The 19,337-nt window shown below is 48.5% G+C and overlaps 1 protein-coding gene across 2 annotated transcripts; it reads left to right on the top strand.

Annotated features, from left to right (window-relative positions):
- Positions 1-106: 106 nt before the first annotated feature.
- Positions 107-18,207, top strand: smim14 (small integral membrane protein 14). Of its 2 annotated transcripts, none has more exons than XM_090188360.1 (5): positions 107-1,156; positions 6,671-6,754; positions 10,491-10,539; positions 10,702-10,863; positions 15,506-18,207. In XM_090188360.1, exons 2-5 carry the CDS (start codon positions 6,680-6,682, stop codon positions 15,511-15,513), a joined length of 294 nt encoding a protein of 97 aa, XP_090044486.1. In that variant the 5' UTR covers positions 107-1,156; positions 6,671-6,679; the 3' UTR covers positions 15,514-18,207. The 2 variants fall into 2 exon arrangements, with proteins under 2 accessions (XP_090044486.1, XP_090044484.1); XM_090188358.1 differs by having other exon boundaries at positions 806-1,156; positions 10,702-10,859.
- The last annotated feature ends 1,130 nt before the right edge of the window (positions 18,208-19,337 follow it).

Below are 19,337 nucleotides of genomic sequence, written 5' to 3'. Positions count from 1 at the left end.
ATTCTCTCTCTGACACACAACACAGTACATTGTCTCTAATTCTCACTGTCTGTCTGTGTGTCTTTGCTACCAGTGTCCTGTATAATAGATTGCCTATTGGTCGAGGGTAAAATCACCGTGGAGTTGACATCTCCAGCATCTTCTCTGTTGTTATGATCTGCTGAACAGGGACACAGGCCTGTGTAACACATTTTTCCAGACATCTCTGTCCTTTTTCCGTCAACACGGATGGACTCTATTCAGAGAAAATACAGAGTTATTATTTTTTTTGTATCATTCACTTGAACATGAAGGTCACATGAACAGACTTTTCTGGGGGCATTTTGGGGAAAGAGATGACACAAGAGTTACTGAGTTAATCAGCAGATATTGATTTAGTTGTACACCTAACATGTATTAGGTTATTCTTCATAATATACTCTATCTGTCACCGGGGTGATTGATTGACCATGTATGGTTTGTTTACTTTCCGTACGTCATCGCATCTTAACTCGCTCTTGACTTTGATTGGCTGAAATGATATCCCGCTGGATATCTAAACCAATCGGATGTCTGAGACAGTTGAAACGCTGAGTTGGAGAAAAAAAAAACGAAAGTTTTCACGTTACCACAGTCACAAAGTCGTAATTGCTAACCTTATGCATAACCTTAAATAGCATTTTGATATAATTTATTGCCATACATCTTTACAATATAGCCAGTGTGGTTAAGATTTAAAATACAATTGAAAAAAAGAAATTGTAGAAATAGGCGCTATTTATGACTTTATGGCTGTGGTAACTAGTGACGAGCAAAAACACGAGTTCCCTGTCTACTCGCAGATCTCGCGTGATGTCCGTGACGTGGCTGTCGCGTACTGTATCAAAACACAGACAGGCAGAGCTTGGGTGTTATCATTAGTTCCCCGTTTTGCAACTAAAACCACCGTTTCTATTGGACAGCATCGGGTAGGTCCCCTCCCGTTTCGTTTGCCTCCGTTTATGGAACGTGTTGCAACAGAATTGGCATAATGAATGAGCCCCTGGAAATCTTCTACTGTACAGAGATGAAAACAGTTTGGCCAGCTGTGGCTTTCTGATAACGTGTCTAACCCTAACCCAACAAGAAACATACATTCCCTGGACTCTAAAAGCTGCGTCTGGATCAGTGTGTTCAGGTAAGTGTCGTCTCTCTGTCCCTTCAATAACACAGCAAAACGCAAATGCACTGGCAGCGCTGGGTAAAAGTACTGAATCTACAGGGTAGGGAGCGTAAACGCATCCACACGTAACGAATGAAGTTTTGAATATAACATGGATCAAAAGCTCCAATGCGAAGTTGCACCTCCATTTGGCTAGACGGCACCAACAGATCTGGGTCCAGGCTAGACGGCACCAACAGATCTGGGTCCAGGCTAGACAGGCACCAACAGATCTGGGTCCAGGCTAGACGGCACCAACAGATCTGGGTCCAGGCTAGACGGCACCAACAGATCTGGGTCCAGGCTAGACGGCACCAACAGATCTGGGTCCAGGCTAGACGGCACCAACAGATCTGGGTCCAGGCTAGACGGCACCAACAGATCTGGGTCCAGGCTAGACGGCACCAACAGATCTGGGTCCAGGCTAGACGGCACCAACAGATCTGGGTCCAGGCTAGACGGCACCAACAGATCTGGGTCCAGGCTAGACGGCACCAACAGATCTGGGTCCAGGCTAGACGGCACCAACAGATCTGGGTCCAGGCTAGACGGCACCAACAGATCTGGGTCCAGGCTAGACGGCACCAACAGATCTGGGTCCAGGCTAGACGGCACCAACAGATCTGGGTCCAGGCTAGACGGCGCCAACAGATCTGGGTCCAGGCTAGACGGCACCAACAGATCTGGGTCCAGGCTAGACGGCACCAACAGAAGTTGCACCTATATTTTTCGAGTTTTTACATAAAACGGATCAGAGAACCGAAGTCATGCCGGAAAATGAAAATTGCGGTGTGTGGCGTAATATGGAGGACCCGACAAGTCAGCCTCTTCCCTGTAAATGTCATGTAAAACTCCCGACAAAAAAAATAACTTCACTTCAAATTATCCGCAGTCATGACTTCTGGTTTCAATTACATTTATCAGCCAACTTACAAAGCAAATTACTTTTGTGAATGTATAGGTACACAAAATAAGTTTGCCATCTTGCTAGCCAACTATAGCCTACTAATGTTAGCCTTTTACTAACTGTTAGTGCTGCGTGAACCAGTTGCTATCGTCGCTTAGCTTCCAGCTACATTAAAGGAAACAAACGTTTTGAAATACATAACGCCCCATCTAACCACTTATCAAATAATGTTGCCGGTATATGCGGTTATCTTAGGCCACGTTTTTTTCACTCGTTAATGACAAAGTTTGTTTTCGTTTTTATTATAGTTCCATAATATAAGACAGGAGGACTTTGTCAGCCTTGGATGTGTTCGCCCAGAGACTAGCTGCTAACTAGTTACAGTTGGGGCGGCAGGGTAGCCTAGTGGTTAGGGAGTTGGACTAGTAACCGGAAGGTTGCAGGTTCTAACCCCCGAGCTGACAAGGTACAAATCCGTCGTTCTGCCCCTGAACACCCACTGTCATTGTAAGTAAGAATTTGTTCTTAACTGACTTGCCTAGTTAAAAAAATATATATTGAACTGAAGAGGCCTAACTTTACTGCTGTTCTGTTAAAATGGTGATTTGGCTCTGGAAGCCTAAACCAGCTAAATACTCCCATGAATCGATTCTCTATTGCTCTACGGTTCTAGAAAAAATAATTTCACAAATGCAACATTTAAAAAAAAACAGTATTTTGTTGAGTGACATGTTTGTGGCCGTTTGTCACAGGTTCAGAGACTCAGATAATTCATCGGGTAGTCCACAGGTGTTCAGAGACTCAGATAATTATTCAGGTCGTCCACAGGTGTTCAGAGACTCAGATAATTATTCAGGTCGTCCACTCTGTCTTCTGTTGACACACAGGTGTTCAGAGACTCAGATAATGACTTCGGTTCTCGGTTCTCTTCGGTTCTCTGAGGCTTAGCATCTAACATTTGCTAAGCATCTAACATTTGCTAACAGGCTAAGTATCTAACATTTGCTAACATTTGCTAAGTATCTAACATTTGCTAAGCATCTAACATTTGCTAACAGGCTAAGCATCTACCATTTGCTAAGTATCTAACATTTGCTAAGCATCTAACATTTGCTAACAGGCTTAGCATCTAACATTTGCTAACAGGCTTAGCATCTAACATTTGCTAACAGGCTTAGCATCTAACATTTGCTAACAGGCTTAGCATCAAACATTTGCTAAGCATCTAACATTTTGCTAACAGGCTTAGCATCTAACATTTGCTAAGCATCTAACATTTGCTAACAGGCTAAGCATCTAACATTTGCTAACAGGCTACGTATCTAACATTTTGCTAACAGGCTTAGCATCTAACATTTGCTAACAGGCTACGTATCTAACATTTTGCTAACAGGCTAAGCATCTAACATTTGCTAACAGGCTAAGCATCTAACATTTTGCTAACAGGCTAAGCATCTAACATTTTGCTAACAGGCTAAGCATCTAACATTTGCTAACAGGCTAAGCATCTAACATTTTGCTAAAAGTCTAAGCATCTAACATTTGCTAACAGGCTAAGCATCTAACATTTGCTAACAGGCTAAGCATCTAACATTTGCTAACAGGCTAAGCATATAACATTTGCTAACAGGCTAAGCATATAACATTTTGCTAACAGGCTAAGCATCTAACATTTGCTAACAGGCTAAGCATATAACATTTGCTAACAGGCTACGTATCTAACATTTGCTAACATTTTGCTAACAGGCTAAGCATCTAACATTTTGCTAACAGGCTAAGCATCTAACATTTTGCTAACAGGCTAAGCATCTAACATTTTGCTAACAGGCTAAGCATCTAACATTTTGCTAACAGGCTTAGCATCTAACATTTTGCGTTTTGTTTCCCCATCAGAGACATTCTGTAATTTAACCTTTCTACCTCGCCCCTCCCCTACATGGCCCCTCCCTACATGGCCCCTCCCCTACATGGCCCCTCCCCTACATGGCCACTATTTTGCTAACAGGCTAAGCATCTAACATTTTGCTAACAGGCTAAGCATCTAACATTTGCTAACAGGCTAAGCATCTAACATTTTGCTAAAAGTCTAAGCATCTAACATTTGCTAACAGGCTAAGCATCTAACATTTGCTAACAGGCTAAGCATCTAACATTTGCTAACAGGCTAAGCATATAACATTTGCTACATTTGCTCTAACATTTGCTGTTCAGAGACTCAGATAATTCATCAGGTCGTCCACTCTGTCTTGTGTCTGTTTTCTCTTAATAACAAGCGTTGTGACATGGAAATACGGTCGTGTGGGAACTCTAACCCTATAAAGTAGCCTTTTAAAATATATATTTTTATTATTTATAGCCGATATGAAAGATAAGGTCCTTATGCTTTCAAAACCAGTAGAGCAAGCGATGCCTGTTAATGTTCAGACCGAGAGGCGGGTCTCTTAACAAACCCCGCCCCCACAGAAGATGCTTTCGTCCAATGACTCGTATGTAATGGAACTGAAAATCATGATCAAGGGCTACAGTGACGTTAGCATCTAACATTTGCTAACAGGCTAAGCATTTAACATTTGCTAACAGGCTTAGCATCTAACATTTGCTAAGCATCTAACATTTGCTAACAGGCTAAGTATCTAACATTTGCTAAGTATCTAACATTTGCTAAGCATCTAACATTTGCTAACAGGCTAAGCATCTACCATTTGCTAAGTATCTAACATTTGCTAAGCATCTAACATTTGCTAACAGGCTTAGCATCTAACATTTGCTAACAGGCTTAGCATCTAACATTTGCTAACAGGCTTAGCATCTAACATTTGCTAACAGGCTTAGCATCAAACATTTGCTAAGCATCTAACATTTTGCTAACAGGCTTAGCATCTAACATTTGCTAAGCATCTAACATTTGCTAACAGGCTAAGCATCTAACATTTGCTAACAGGCTACGTATCTAACATTTTGCTAACAGGCTTAGCATCTAACATTTGCTAACAGGCTACGTATCTAACATTTTGCTAACAGGCTAAGCATCTAACATTTGCTAACAGGCTAAGCATCTAACATTTTGCTAACAGGCTAAGCATCTAACATTTTGCTAACAGGCTAAGCATCTAACATTTGCTAACAGGCTAAGCATCTAACATTTTGCTAAAAGTCTAAGCATCTAACATTTGCTAACAGGCTAAGCATCTAACATTTGCTAACAGGCTAAGCATCTAACATTTGCTAACAGGCTAAGCATATAACATTTGCTAACAGGCTAAGCATATAACATTTTGCTAACAGGCTAAGCATCTAACATTTGCTAACAGGCTAAGCATATAACATTTGCTAACAGGCTACGTATCTAACATTTGCTAACATTTTGCTAACAGGCTAAGCATCTAACATTTTGCTAACAGGCTAAGCATCTAACATTTGCTAACAGGCTAAGCATCTAACATTTTGCTAACAGGCTAAGCATCTAACATTTTGCTAACAGGCTAAGCATCTAACATTTGCTAACAGGCTAAGCATCTAACATTTTGCTAAAAGTCTAAGCATCTAACATTTGCTAACAGGCTAAGCATCTAACATTTGCTAACAGGCTAAGCATCTAACATTTGCTAACAGGCTAAGCATATAACATTTGCTAACAGGCTAAGCATATAACATTTTGCTAACAGGCTAAGCATCTAACATTTGCTAACAGGCTAAGCATATAACATTTGCTAACAGGCTACGTATCTAACATTTGCTAACATTTTGCTAACAGGCTAAGCATCTAACATTTTGCTAACAGGCTAAGCATCTAACATTTTGCTAACAGGCTAAGCATCTAACATTTTGCTAACAGGCTAAGCATCTAACATTTTGCTAACAGGCTTAGCATCTAACATTTTGCGTTTTGTTTCCCCATCAGAGACATTCTGTAATTTAACCTTTCTACCTCGCCCCTCCCCTACATGGCCCCTCCCTACATGGCCCCTCCCCTACATGGCCCCTCCCCTACATGGCCACTACTCATTAGATTGGTCTCTGTTTTGTTTCTAGGGTGGTAATGTGTACCTACCTAACTAGCTAGGTAGGTAACTATGTACAGATCATTCAGCACCAGTAAAAGGCTCCAGGATCTGCTTTGTTTTACCTGTGAAACCATTTCCTCATTGCTTGTTGTTTGGCCTAAATGAAATGAGAACCACAGTCAGCGACTGTGTAAATAAGTTACACAACGGCCAAGGAAACATTTACCTGTAGCCTCTCTGAGCTACTGCACCTGCCAAGAGGTCCGGGCATTTTATGGCACAGGTAGCCAGTGGGCCTGGTCAAAAGTAGGGGGGGGCATCTGGGATGTCAATGTGATCTCCTCTCTGGGGGGGGGGGGGGGGGGCATCTGGGATGTCAACGATGTCTCCTCTCATCGCAGGTGTGTGTGTGTGTGTGTGGTCTCATCCCAGGTGTGTGTGTGTGTGTGGTCTTATCCCAGATGTGTGTGTGTGGTCTCATCCCAGGTGTGTGTGTGTGTGGTCTTATCCCAGATGTGTGTGTGTGGTCTCATCCCAGGTGTGTGTGTGGTCTCATCCCAGGTGTGTGTGTTTTGTCAGGTGATCGTAATGGCGGAGGGAGGCTTTGACCCCTGTGAGTGCATCTGCACCCAGGAGCACGCCATGAGACGACTCATCAACCTGGTAAGAGTGTGTGTGTGTGTGTGTGTATCTGTGTGTGTGTGTATCTGTGTGTGTGTGTGTGGGTATGTGTGTGTGTGTGTGTCTGTGTGTGTGTCTGTGTGTGTCTGTGTGTGTGTGTATGTGTGTGTGTGTCTGTGTGTGTGTCTGTGTGTGTGTGTGTCTGTGTGTGTGTGTGTGATGGAGAGAGATTCCTGTGAAACTGTGTCTTCCGCATTTACCCCAATCCACGTCATCATTCAATCTGATTAAAACTGACGGCAGGATGCAGCATGACCCTGATGGGGGGGGGGGGGCACTTGTTCACTTCCCTCAGTACATTAGATATAGTTTGCCCATGCCTCGACCAATCCAGTCTTTTTTTTTTTTTACATTTGAGAGAGATCATCATTAATGTATACAGACATAATATGACATTTGTCTTTATTGTTTTGAAACTTCTGTATGTGTAATGTTTACTGTTAATTTTTATTGTTTATTTCACTTTTGTTTATTATCTACCTCACTTACTTTGGCAACGTTAACATATGTTTCCCATGACAATAATGCCCTTAAATTGAAGAGAGAGAGAGAGAGAGAGAAAAAGGCGAGAGACACAAGGAGAGAAGGAGGGAAGGGAAAAGTGTGTGGGACTGTGGAGGCTCTGAGCCAGCAGCATATCCTGGTTCCTGCTGTCTGTCTCTCTGTGTTTGTCTTGAGGACTGACAGATAGACACACACACACACACACACACACACACACACACACACACACACACACACATAGATGGTGTCTCTCTCTCTTTCTGTGCTTCAAGGTAGTGATTAGAACGTTGCAACAATGGAATGCTGGGAGGCGGGGGTGTAAATCTGTTTTAGAATGCGCTCCAGTCAACCAGGCCATCTCATTGGTCCCTGTGTACAGGTGTGTCTATGTGGCCAGCTGTCATTGGTCCAGCACAACCATGAGAGTTTCGTCATTTGCCTACAGACAGAGCGGGACCCTGAACCACAGCTTAGTCCTTAACTTCCTGGGAGTTGTCCAATATTTTATTTGAATGAACATACAGAGATTTCTAAGTATATATAGATACAGATTTATGTTGAGTTATAAATGTACATGTACACTAACGTTCAGAAGTTTTTGGGTCACTTAGAAATATCCTTGTTTTTGAAAGAAAAGCAACATTTTTTTTGTCAATTTTTAAATGACATCAAATTGAGCAGAAACACAGTGTCGACATTGTTAATGTTGTAAATGACTATTGTAGCTGGAAACGGCTGATGTTTAATGGAATATCTACATAGACGTACAGAGACCCATTATCAGCAACCATCACTCCTGTGTTCCAATGACACGTTGTGTTAGCTAATCCAAGTTTATCATTTTAAAAAGGCTAATTGATCATTAGAAAACCCCTTTTGCAATTATGTTAGCACAGCTGAAAACTGTTGTACTGATTTGAAGAAGCAATAAAACTGGCCTTCTTTAGACTAGTTGAGTATCTGGAGCATCAGCATTTGTGGGTTTGATTACTGGCTCAAAATGGCCAGAAACAAAGACCTTTCTTCTGAAACTCGTCAGTCTATTTTTGTTCTGAGAAATGAAGGCTATTCCACGTGAGAACTTGCCAGGAAACTGGAGATCTCGTACAACGCTGTGTACTACTCCCTTCACAGAGCAGCGCAAACTGGCTCTAACCAGAATAGAAAGAGGAGTGGGAGGCCCCGGTGCACAACTGAGCAAGAGGACAAGTACATTAGAGTGTCTAGTTTGAGAAACAGACGCCTCACAAGTTCTAAACTGGCAGCTTCATTAAATAGTACCCGCAAAACATTAGTCTAAGTGCCAACAGTGAAGAGGCAACTCCGGGATGCTGGCCTTCTAGGCAGAGTTCCTCTGTCCAGTCTCAACGTCAACAGTGAAGAGGCGACTCCGGGATGCTGGCCTTCTAGGCAGAGTTCCTCTGTCCAGTCTCAACGTCAACAGTGAAGAGGCGACTCCGGGATGCTGGCCTTCTAGGCAGAGTTCCTCTGTCCAGTCTCAACGTCAACAGTGAAGAGGCGACTCCGGGATGCTGGCCTTCTAGGCAGAGTTCCTCTGTCCAGTCTCAAAGTCAACAGTGAAGAGGCGACTCCGGGATGCTGGCCTTCTAGGCAGAGTTCCTCTGTCCAGTCTCAACGTCAACAGTGAAGAGGTGACTCCGGGATGCTGGCCTTCTAGGCAGAGTTCCTCTGTCCAGTCTCAACGTCAACAGTGAAGAGGAGACTCCGGGATGCTGGCCTTCTAGGCAGAGTTCCTCTGTCCAGTCTCAACGTCAACAGTGAAGAGGCGACTCCGGGATACTGGCCTTCTAGGCAGAGTTCCTCTGTCCAGTCTCAACGCCAACAGTGAAGAGGCGACTCCGGGATGCTGGCCTTCTAGGCAGAGTTCCTCTGTCCAGTCTCAACGTCAACAGTGAAGAGGAGACTCCGGGATGCTGGCCTTCTAGGCAGAGTTCCTCTGTCCAGTCTCAACGTCAACAGTGAAGAGGTGACTCCGGGATGCTGGCCTTCTAGGCAGAGTTCCTCTGTCCAGTCTCAACGTCAACAGTGAAGAGGAGACTGCGGGATGCTGGCCTTCTAGGCAGAGTTCCTCTGTCCAGTCTCAACGTCAACAGTGAAGAGGAGACTGCGGGATGCTGGCCTTCTAGGCAGAGTTCCTCTGTCCAGTCTCAACGTCAACAGTGAAGAGGCGACTCCGCGATGCTGGCCTTCTAGGCAGAGTTCCTCTGTCCAGTCTCAACGTCAACAGTGAAGAGGAGACTCCGGGATGCTCTCCTTCTAGGCAGAGTTCCTCTGTCCAGTGTCTGTGTTCTTTTCCCATCTTAATCTTTTATTTAATTTTGGCCAGTCTGAGATATGGCTTTTTATTTGAAACTCTGTCTCGAAGGCCAAGCATCCCGGAGGTCTAGTTTTGTGTTCGTTGAAGAGGCGAGGCCAGGCGACTTCCATTATCTCATAGGAATTGAATGATTCATTGAAAACCACAAGATCTGTCTCTCTGCCTGTCTCTCTGCCCGCCTGTCTGTCTGTCTCTCTGCCTGTCTGTCTGTCTGTCTGCCTGCCTGTCTGTCTCTCTGCCTGTCTGCCTCTCTCTGTCTGTCTCTCTGCCTGTCTGTCAGCCTGTCTGTCTCTCTGCCCACCTGTCTGCCTGTCTCTCTGCCTGTCTGCCTCTCTCTGTCTGTCTCTCTGCCCGCCTGTCTGTCTGTCTCTCTGCCTGTCTGTCTGTCTGTCTGCCTGCCTGCCTGTCTGTCTCTCTGCCTGTCTGCCTCTCTCTGTCTGTCTCTCTGCCTGTCTGTCAGCCTGTCTGTCTCTCTGCCCACCTGTCTGCCTGTCTCTCTGCCTCTCTCTGTCTGTCTCTCTGCCCGCCTGTCTGTCTGTCTCTCTGCCTGTCTGCCTCTCTCTGTCCGTCTCTCTGCCCGCCTGCCTGTCTGCCTCTCTCTGTCTGTCTCTCTGCCTGTCTGTCAGCCTGTCTGTCTCTCTGTCTGCCTGCCTGTCTGTCTGTCCTACTCTCTGCCTTTCTGCCTCTCTGTCTGTCTGCCTGTCTCTGTCTGTTTGTCTGGTCTAATAAGGACAGAACCAACACGATCTGTAAACTCACGTCCCCCCCCCCCCCCCCCTCCCCCCCCCCCTCCCCCTCTCTCTCTCCGCCCCCTCCCCCCCCCCCCCCCCCCCCCTCCCCCCCCCCCCCCCTCTCTCTCTCTCCTGTGTCCACCAGCTACGTCAGTCTCAGTCCTACTGTACAGAGACAGAGTGTCCTCAGGACTGTATGTATGCTTTATATCACCACACACTGACCCACATTTAAGCTTCGTGCTGATCTAAACAACACTTCCAGTGGAGATACACACTTTGTTTTTCAGTGTTGGTTGATACACCGTCCAGCCAAGTGGTTATTAACGGGACTGTCTTTCTCTGTGTCCCTCCAGTACCAGGACCCAGTGGCTCAGTAGGAGGTGGAGACCTGACTGTCCCCGTGGTTCTGATGGGCTGGATGGTTCTGGTTCTGCTCCTCTTCCTCCTCAGACCCAACAGCCTCAGAGGATCCCCAGCACCGCCTGCCGGCAAACCTACTGGACCTCACAGTGTAGGTATGGAGGGAGGAGGAGGGAACCTACTGGACCTCACAGTGTAGGTATGGAGGGAGGAGGAGGGAACCTACTGGACCTCACAGTGTAGGTATGGAGGGAGGAAGAGGGAACCTACTGGACCTCACAGTGTAGGTATGGAGGGAGGAGGAGGGAACCTACTGGACCTCACAGTGTAGGTATGGAGGGAGGAGGAGGGAACCTACTGGACCTCACAGTGTAGGTATGGAGGGAGGAGGAGGGAACCTACTGGACCTCACAGTGTAGGTATGGAGGGAGGAGGAGGGAACCTACTGGACCTCACAGTGTAGGTATGGAGGGAGGAGGAGGGAACCTACTGGACCTCACAGTGTAGGTATGGAGGGAGGAGGAGGGAACCTACTGGACCTCACAGTGTAGGTATGGAGGGAGGAGGAGGGAACCTACTGGACCTCACAGTGTAGGTAGGGAGGGGAGGGATAGAGGGAACCTACTGGACCTCACAGTGTAGGTATGGAGGGAGGAGGAGGGAACCTACTGGACCTCACAGTGTAGGTAGGGAGGGGAGGGATAGAGGGAACCTACTGGACCTCACAGTGTAGGTATGGAGGGAGGAGGAGGGAACCTACTGGACCTCACAGTGTAGGTATGGAGGGAGGAGGAGGGAACCTACTGGACCTCACAGTGTAGGTATGGAGGGAGGAGGAGGGAACCTACTGGACCTCACAGTGTAGGTATGGAGGGAGGAGGAGGGAACCTACTGGACCTCACAGTGTAGGTATGGAGGGAGGAGGAGGGAACCTACTGGACCTCACAGTGTAGGTATGGAGGGAGGAGGAGGGAACCTACTGGACCTCACAGTGTAGGTATGGAGGGAGGAGGAGGGATAGAGGGAACCTATTGGACCCCACAGTGTAGGTATGTAGGGAGGGGAGGGATAGAGGGAACCTATTGGACATCACAGTGTAGGTATGGAGGGAGGAGGAGGGAACCTACTGGACCTCACAGTGTAGGTATGGAGGGAGGAGGAGGGAACCTACTGGACCTCACAGTGTAGGTATGGAGGGAGGAGGAGGGAACCTACTGGACCTCACAGTGTAGGTATGGAGGGAGGAGGAGGGAACCTACTGGACCTCACAGTGTAGGTATGGAGGGAGGAGGAGGGAACCTACTGGACCTCACAGTGTAGGTATGTAGGGAGGGGAGGGATAGAGGGAACCTATTGGACCTCACAGTGTAGGTATGGAGGGAGGAGGAGGGAACCTACTGGACCTCACAGTGTAGGTATGGAGGGAGGAGGAGGGAACCTACAGGACCTCACAGTGTAGGTATGGAGGGAGGAGGAGGGAACCTACTGGACCTCACAGTGTAGGTATGTAGGGAGGGGAGGGATAGAGGGAACCTACTGGACCTCACAGTGTAGGTATGGAGGGAGGAGGAGGGAACCTACTGGACCTCACAGTGTAGGTATGGAGGGAGGAGGAGGGAACCTACTGGACCTCACAGTGTAGGTATGTAGGGAGGGGAGGGAGGAGGAGGGAACCTACTGGACCTCACAGTGTAGGTATGGAGGGAGGAGGAGGGAACCTACTGGACCTCACAGTGTAGGTATGGAGGGAGGAGGAGGGAACCTACTGACCTCACAGTGTAGGTATGGAGGGAGGAGGAGGGAACCTACTGGACCTCACAGTGTAGGTATGGAGGGAGGAGGAGGGAACCTACTGGACCTCACAGTGTAGGTATGGAGGGAGGAGGAGGGAACCTACTGGACCTCACAGTGTAGGTATGGAGGGAGGAGGAGGGAACCTACTGGACCTCACAGTGTAGGTATGGAGGGAGGAGGAGGGAACCTACTGGACCTCACAGTGTAGGTATGTAGGGAGGGGAGGGATAGAGGGAACCTACTGGACCTCACAGTGTAGGTATGGAGGGAGGAGGAGGGATAGAGGGAACCTATTGGACCTCACAGTGTAGGTATGTAGGGAGGGGAGGGTTAGAGGGAACCTACTGGACCTCACAGTGTAGGTATGGAGGGAGGAGGAGGGATAGAGGGAACCTACTGGACCTCACAGTGTAGGTATGGAGGGAGGAGGAGGGAACCTACTGGACCTCACAGTGTAGGTATGGAGGGAGGAGGAGGGAACCTACTGGACCTCACAGTGTAGGTATGGAGGGAGGAGGAGGGATAGAGGGAACCTATTGGACCCCACAACGCACGTATAGAGGGAGGGGGGGGGGGGTAGAAGAGGGGGTAGAAGAGGGGGGTGGATGGGGGAGAGGAGGGTGGATGGAGGGGGGGATGGTGGATGGAGGGGGGAAGAAGAGGGTGGATGGGGAAGAGGGGGGTGGATGGATGGGGGAGGAGAGGAGGGTGGATGGAGGGGGGGAGAGGAGGGTGGATGAAGGGGGGGAAGAGGAGGGTGGATGAAGGGGGGGAAGAGGAGGGTGGATGAAGAGGGGGGAGAGGAGGGTGGATGAAGGGGGGGAAGAGGAGGGTGGATGGAGGTGGGGAAGAGGAGGGTGGATGAAGGGGGGGAAGAGGAGGGTGGATGAAGGGGCGGAAGAGGTGGATGGATGAAGGGGGGGAAGAGGAGGGTGGATGGAGGTGGGGAAGAGGAGGGTGGATGGAGGTGGGGAAGAGGAGGGTGGATGGAGGGGGAAGAAGAGGAGGGAGGATGGAAGAGGAGGGTGGATGAAGGGGGGAGAGGGGGGTGGATGGAGGGGGGGGTGAATGGAGGAGAAGAGGGTGGATGGAGGAGAGGAGGGTGGATGGAGAGGAAGAGGGTGGATGGAGGAGAAGAGGGTGGATGGAGGAGAAGAGGGTGGATGGAGGAGAAGAGGGTGGATGAAGGGGGAGGGGAGAGGGGGGTGGATGGAGGAGAAGAGGGTGGATGAAGGGGGGAGGGGGAGAGGGGGTGGATGGAGGAGAAGAGGGTGGATGGAGGAGAAGAGGGTGGGTGGAGAGGAGGAGGGTGGATGGAGGAGACGAGGGTGGATGAAGGAGAAGAGGGTGGATGGAGAAGAGGAGGGTGGATGGAGGAGAAGAGGGTGGATGGAGAAGAGGAGGGTGGATGGAGGAGAAGAGGGTGGATGGAGGAGAAGAGGGTGGATGAAGGGGGGAGGGGGAGAGGGGGGTGGATGGAGGAGAAGAGGGTGGGTGGAGAGGAGGAGGGTGGATGGAGGAGATGAGGGTGGATGAAGGAGAAGAGGGTGGATGGAGGAGAGGAGGGTGGATGGAGAGGAAGAGGGTGGATGGAGGAGAAGAGGGTGGATGGAGAAGAGGAGGGTGGATGGAGGAGAAGAGGGTGGATGGAGAAGAGGAGGGTGGATGGAGAGGAGGAGGGTGGATGGAGGAGAAGAGGGTGGATGGAGAGGAGGAGGGTGGATGGAGGAGAAGAGGGTGGATGGAGGAGAAGAGGGTGGATGGAGAAGAGGAGGGTGGATGGAGGAGAAGAGGGTGGATGGAGAAGAGGAGGGTGGATGGAGGAGAAGAGGGTGGATGGAGAAGAGGAGGGTGGATGGAGAGGAGGAGGGTGGATGGAGGAGAAGAGGGTGGATGGAGGAGAAGAGGGTGGATGGAGAAGAGGAGGGTGGATGGAGAAGAGGAGGGTGGATGGAGGAAGAGGAGGGTGGATGGAGAGGAGGAGGGTGGATGGAGAAGAGGAGGGTGGATGGAGGAGAGGAGGGTGGATGGAGGAGAAGAGGGTGGATGGAGGAGAAGAGGGTGGATGGAGAAGAGGAGGGTGGATGGAGGAGAAGAGGGTGGATGGAGGAGAAGAGGATGGATGGAGGAGAAGAGGGTGAATGGAGGAGAAGAGGGTGGAGGGGGGGAAGAGGGTGGATGGAGGAGAAGAGGGTGGATGGAGGAGAAGAGGGTGGATGGAGGAGAAGAGGGTGGATGGAGAAGAGGAGGGTGGATGGAGGAGAAGAGGGTGGATGGAGGAGACGAGGGTGGATGGAGGAGAAGAGGGTGGATGGAGGAGAAGAGGGTGGATGAAGGAGAAGAGGGTGGATGAAGGAGAAGAGGGTGGATGAAGGAGAAGAGGGTGGATGGAGGAGAAGAGGGTGGATGGAGGAGAAGAGGGTGGATGGAGAAGAAGAGGGTGGATGGAGGAGAAGAGGGTGGATGGAGGAGAGGAGGGTGGATGGAGGAGAAGAGGGTGGATGGAGGAGAAGAGGGTGGATGGAGGAGAAGAGGGTGGATGGAGGAGAAGAGGGTGGATGGAGAAGAGGAGGGTGGATGGAGGAGAAGAGGGTGGATGGAGGAGAAGAGGGTGGATGGAGGAGAAGAGGGTGGATGGAGGAGAAGAGGGTGGATGGAGAAGAAGAGGGTGGGTGGAGGAGAAGAGGGTGGATGGAGGAGAAGAGGGTGGATGGAGGAGAAGAGGGTGGATGGAGGAGAAGAGGGTGGATGGAGAAGAGGAGGGTGGATGGAGGAGAAGAGGGTGGATGGAGGAGAAGAGGGTGGATGAAGGGGGGTGGATGAAGGGGGGGAAGAGGAGGGTGGATGAAGGAGAGGAGGGTGGATGAAGGGGGGTGGATGAAGGGGGGGAAGAGGAGGGTGGAGGGGAGGAGGGTGGATGGAGGAGAAGAGGGTGGATGAAGGGATGGTTTTGATATTGTTGTATGTATTTGTTTATTGACCGTTGTTCCTCCTGTTTAACAGAGTCGTGACCAGGATCCCCCAGCTCCACCGGTGGACTAGCAGCAGAACCAGACGGAACAGAACCGGAGAGAACCAGACGTTCTACTGGACAACCCAACATCTCCACAGGACGTTCTACTGGACAACCCAACATCTCCACAGGACGTTCTACTGGACAACCCAACATCTCCACAGGACGTTCTACTGGACAACCCAACATCTCCACAGGACGTTCTACTGGACAACCCAACATCTCCACCAGACGTTCTACTGGACAACCCAACATCTCCACCAGACGTTCTACTGGACAACCCAACATCTCCACCAGACGTTCTGCCCGTTCTACGTTGGTACCCTGGAACCCAACAGCTTACTGCGACCTCCGACCCCTGTACATCACAATGCATTTCCTGTTTAGTGTACTACTTTAGACCAGAGCCCTATGGGGGTAGTGCAATACTTTAGACCAGAGCCCTATGGGGGTAGTGCACTACTTTAGACCAGAGCCCTATGGGGGTAGTGCACTACTTTAGACCAGAGCCCTATGGGGTAGTGCACTACTTTAGACCAGAGCCCTATGGGGGTAGTGCACTACTTTAGACCAGAGCCCTATGGGGGTAGTGCACTACTTTAGACCAGAGCCCTATGGGGTAGTGCACTACTTTAGACCAGAGCCCTATGGGGTAGTGCACTACTTTAGACCAGAGCTCTATGGGGTAGCGCACTACTTTAGACCAGAGCCCTATGGGGTAGTGCACTACTTTAGACCAGAGCTCTATGGGGTAGCGCACTACTTTAGACCAGAGCCCTATGGGGTAGTGCACTACTTTAGACCAGAGCTCTATGGGGTAGCGCACTACTTTAGACCAGAGCCCTATGGGGTAGTGCACTACATAGGGCTCTAGTCAGAATTAGTGCACTACATAGATTGGGGTGCAATTTGGGACTCAGCCATTAATTTGTTATGGTCAACTAGCTAGTCACTAGTCGTCTAGTTTATTGATTGGTCTGATCAACTAGCTAGTCACTAGTCGTGTAGTTTATTGATTGGTCTGATCAACTAGCTAGTCACTAGTCATCTTGTTTATTGATTGGTCTGATCAACTAGCTAGTCACTAGTCGTGTAGTTTATTGATTGGTCTGATCAACTAGCTAGTCACTAGTCATCTAGTTTATTGATTGGTCTGATCAACTAGCTAGTCACTAGTCATCTTGTTTATTGATTGGTCTGATCAACTAGCTAGTCACTAGTCGTGTAGTTTATTGATTGGTCTGATCAACTAGCTAGTCACTAGTCATCTAGTTTATTGATTGGTCTGATCAACTAGCTAGTCACTAGTCGTGTAGTTTATTGCTTGGTCTGATCAACTAGCTAGTCATGTAGTTTATTGATTGAATCACTTAGCAACAAGAGAGGGGGAGGGGCTCTTCAGAATCAACACCCCGACATTCCGCGGTGATGTCACAATGGATCTGAGTGTAGCGCGCGTTGATGATGTCATAGTGTAAGTTCCACTGTGTTGTTGTGTAGTCAGGTCATGGGGGTGTATTCATTATGTCTATTCTGTTGCAAAACGTTTTTTTTAGTTTGTTGCAACAACAAAAACGAACAAAAAATGTTTTGCATCAGAAACCATTTTTTTTACTCCAGAGTTTCTATTGGACAAATGTCAGTAGGTTCCTCCCCCGTTTCGTTCTGTTTGCTTTCGTTTGGTTTGTAAAATGGTAAACGGTTTCCGTTGCAAGATGTAATGAATACACCCCAGGGTTTTTTATTTTTTACCCCAGGGCAGGGGGGGTCTGAGGTTGGCAGGGGGGGTTCAGAGTTGGGCAGGCAGGGGGACATGGAATCACTCTGGGGCCTTAAGTATGTGCACTACTTAGGCACCCTATTCCCTATTCCTTAGGCTCTGGTCTATAGTAGTGTACTATATAGGGAACAGGTCTCTGGTCTATAGTAGTACCACTATATATGGAATAGGGTTCTGGTCTATAGTAGTACCACTATATAGGGAATAGGGCCCTGGTCTATAGTAGTACCACTATATAGGGAATAGGGCTCTGGTCTATAGTAGTACCACTATATAGGGAATAGGGCCCTGGTCTATAGTAGTACCACTATATAGGGAATAGGGCTCTGGTCTATAGTAGTACCACTATATAGGGAATAGGGCTCTGGTCTATAGTAGTACCACTATATAGGGAATAGGGCTCTGGTCTATAGTAGTACCACTATATAGGGAATAGGGCTCTGGTCTATAGTAGTACCACTATATAGGGAATAGGGCTCTGGTCTATAGTAGTACCACTATATAGGGAATAGGGCTCTGGTCTATATTAGTACCACTATATAGGGAATAGGGCTCTGGTCTATAGTAGTACCACTAGTAGTACCACTATATAGGGAATAGGGCTCTGGTCTATAGTAGTGTACTATATAGGGAACAGGTCTCTGGTCTATAGTAGTGTACTATATATGGAATAGGGCTCTGGTCTATAGTAGTGTACTATATAGGGAATAGGGCTCTGGTCTATAGTAGTGTACTATATAGGGAATAGGGTCTATAGTAGTGTACTATATAGGGAACAGGGTCTATAGTAGTGTACTATATAGGGAATAGGGTCTATAGTAGTGTACTATATAGGGAATAGGTCTAACAGGGAGAAAGGGCTTCAACTATGCACTTTACCTTCCAAAACAACAAATAAACTGTAATACCACAGCTTCCTGGTCCGTTGTCTGACTTCCTGTCTGTCTGTCTGACTTCCTGTCTGACTGTCTACCTTCCTGTCTGACTGTCTGACTTCCTGTCTGTCTGTCTCCCAGTCTGTCTGTCTGACTTCCTGTCTGTCTGTTTGACTTCCTGTCTGACTTCCTGTCTGTCTGTCTGACTTCCTGTCTGTCTGTCTGATTTCCTGTCTGACTTCCTGTCTGTCTGTCTCCCAGTCTGTCTGTCTGACTTCCTGTCTGTCTGTTTGACTCCCAGTCTGTCTGTGTGACTCCCAGTCTGTCTGTCTGTCTGTCTCCCAGTCTGTCTGTCTGACTTCCTGTCTGACTCCCAGGGTGTCTGTCTGACTCCCAGTCTGTCGGTCTGACTCCCAGTCTGTGTGTCTGTCTGACTCCCAGTCTGTCTGTCTGTCTGACTCCCAGGGTGTCTGTCTCCCAGTCTGTCTGTCTGACTCCCAGTCTGTGTGTCTGTCTGACTCCCAGTCTGTCTGTCTGACTCCCAGGGTGTCTGTCTCCCAGTCTGTCTGTCTGACTTCCTGTCTGACTCCCAGGGTGTCTGTCTGACTCCCAGTCTGTCGGTCTGACTCCCAGTCTGTCTGTGTGTCTGTCTGACTCCCAGTCTGTCTGTCTGACTTCCTGTCTGACTCCCAGGCTGTCTGTCTGACTCCCAGTCTGTCGGTCTGACTCCCAGTCTGTCTGTGTGTCTGTCTGACTCCCAGTCTGTCTGTCTGACTCCCGGGGTGTCAATAGATAAAGGTATTGTGTGAACAAGGTTAACAACTCTCTGGCCTCTTCTCAAATCCAACCTAATCATTCATGTCCTATTTGTCAAAGTCATTTAAAAGCACATTTCAGTGATACTGTGATGATCCCAAATGGCACCCTGATTCCTACATAGTGCACTAGTTTGGACCAGAGCCCTATATAGGAGGCTATCTGGGACAGAAACAAATTCATTCCAGCTGAGCTCACCATGACAACGCTGGATTGTTAATCTTTCTGAACCCTGCCCCAATGCCGATCTAACCATTAATGACGTCTCACTCGCTGGTTGGCTGTACGCGACGCAGAACCCCGGAAGACTTTACTTCGCCCAATTTGTACAAGGGTCGCCACTAGTTACCA

This window comes from Oncorhynchus mykiss, chromosome 10, assembly GCF_057628025.1.
Source record: "Oncorhynchus mykiss isolate SJ-2025 chromosome 10, ASM5762802v1, whole genome shotgun sequence".
In the NCBI taxonomy this organism is placed as follows: Eukaryota; Metazoa; Chordata; class Actinopteri; order Salmoniformes; family Salmonidae; genus Oncorhynchus; species Oncorhynchus mykiss.
This window is presented reverse-complemented; position numbering and strand designations above follow the sequence as displayed.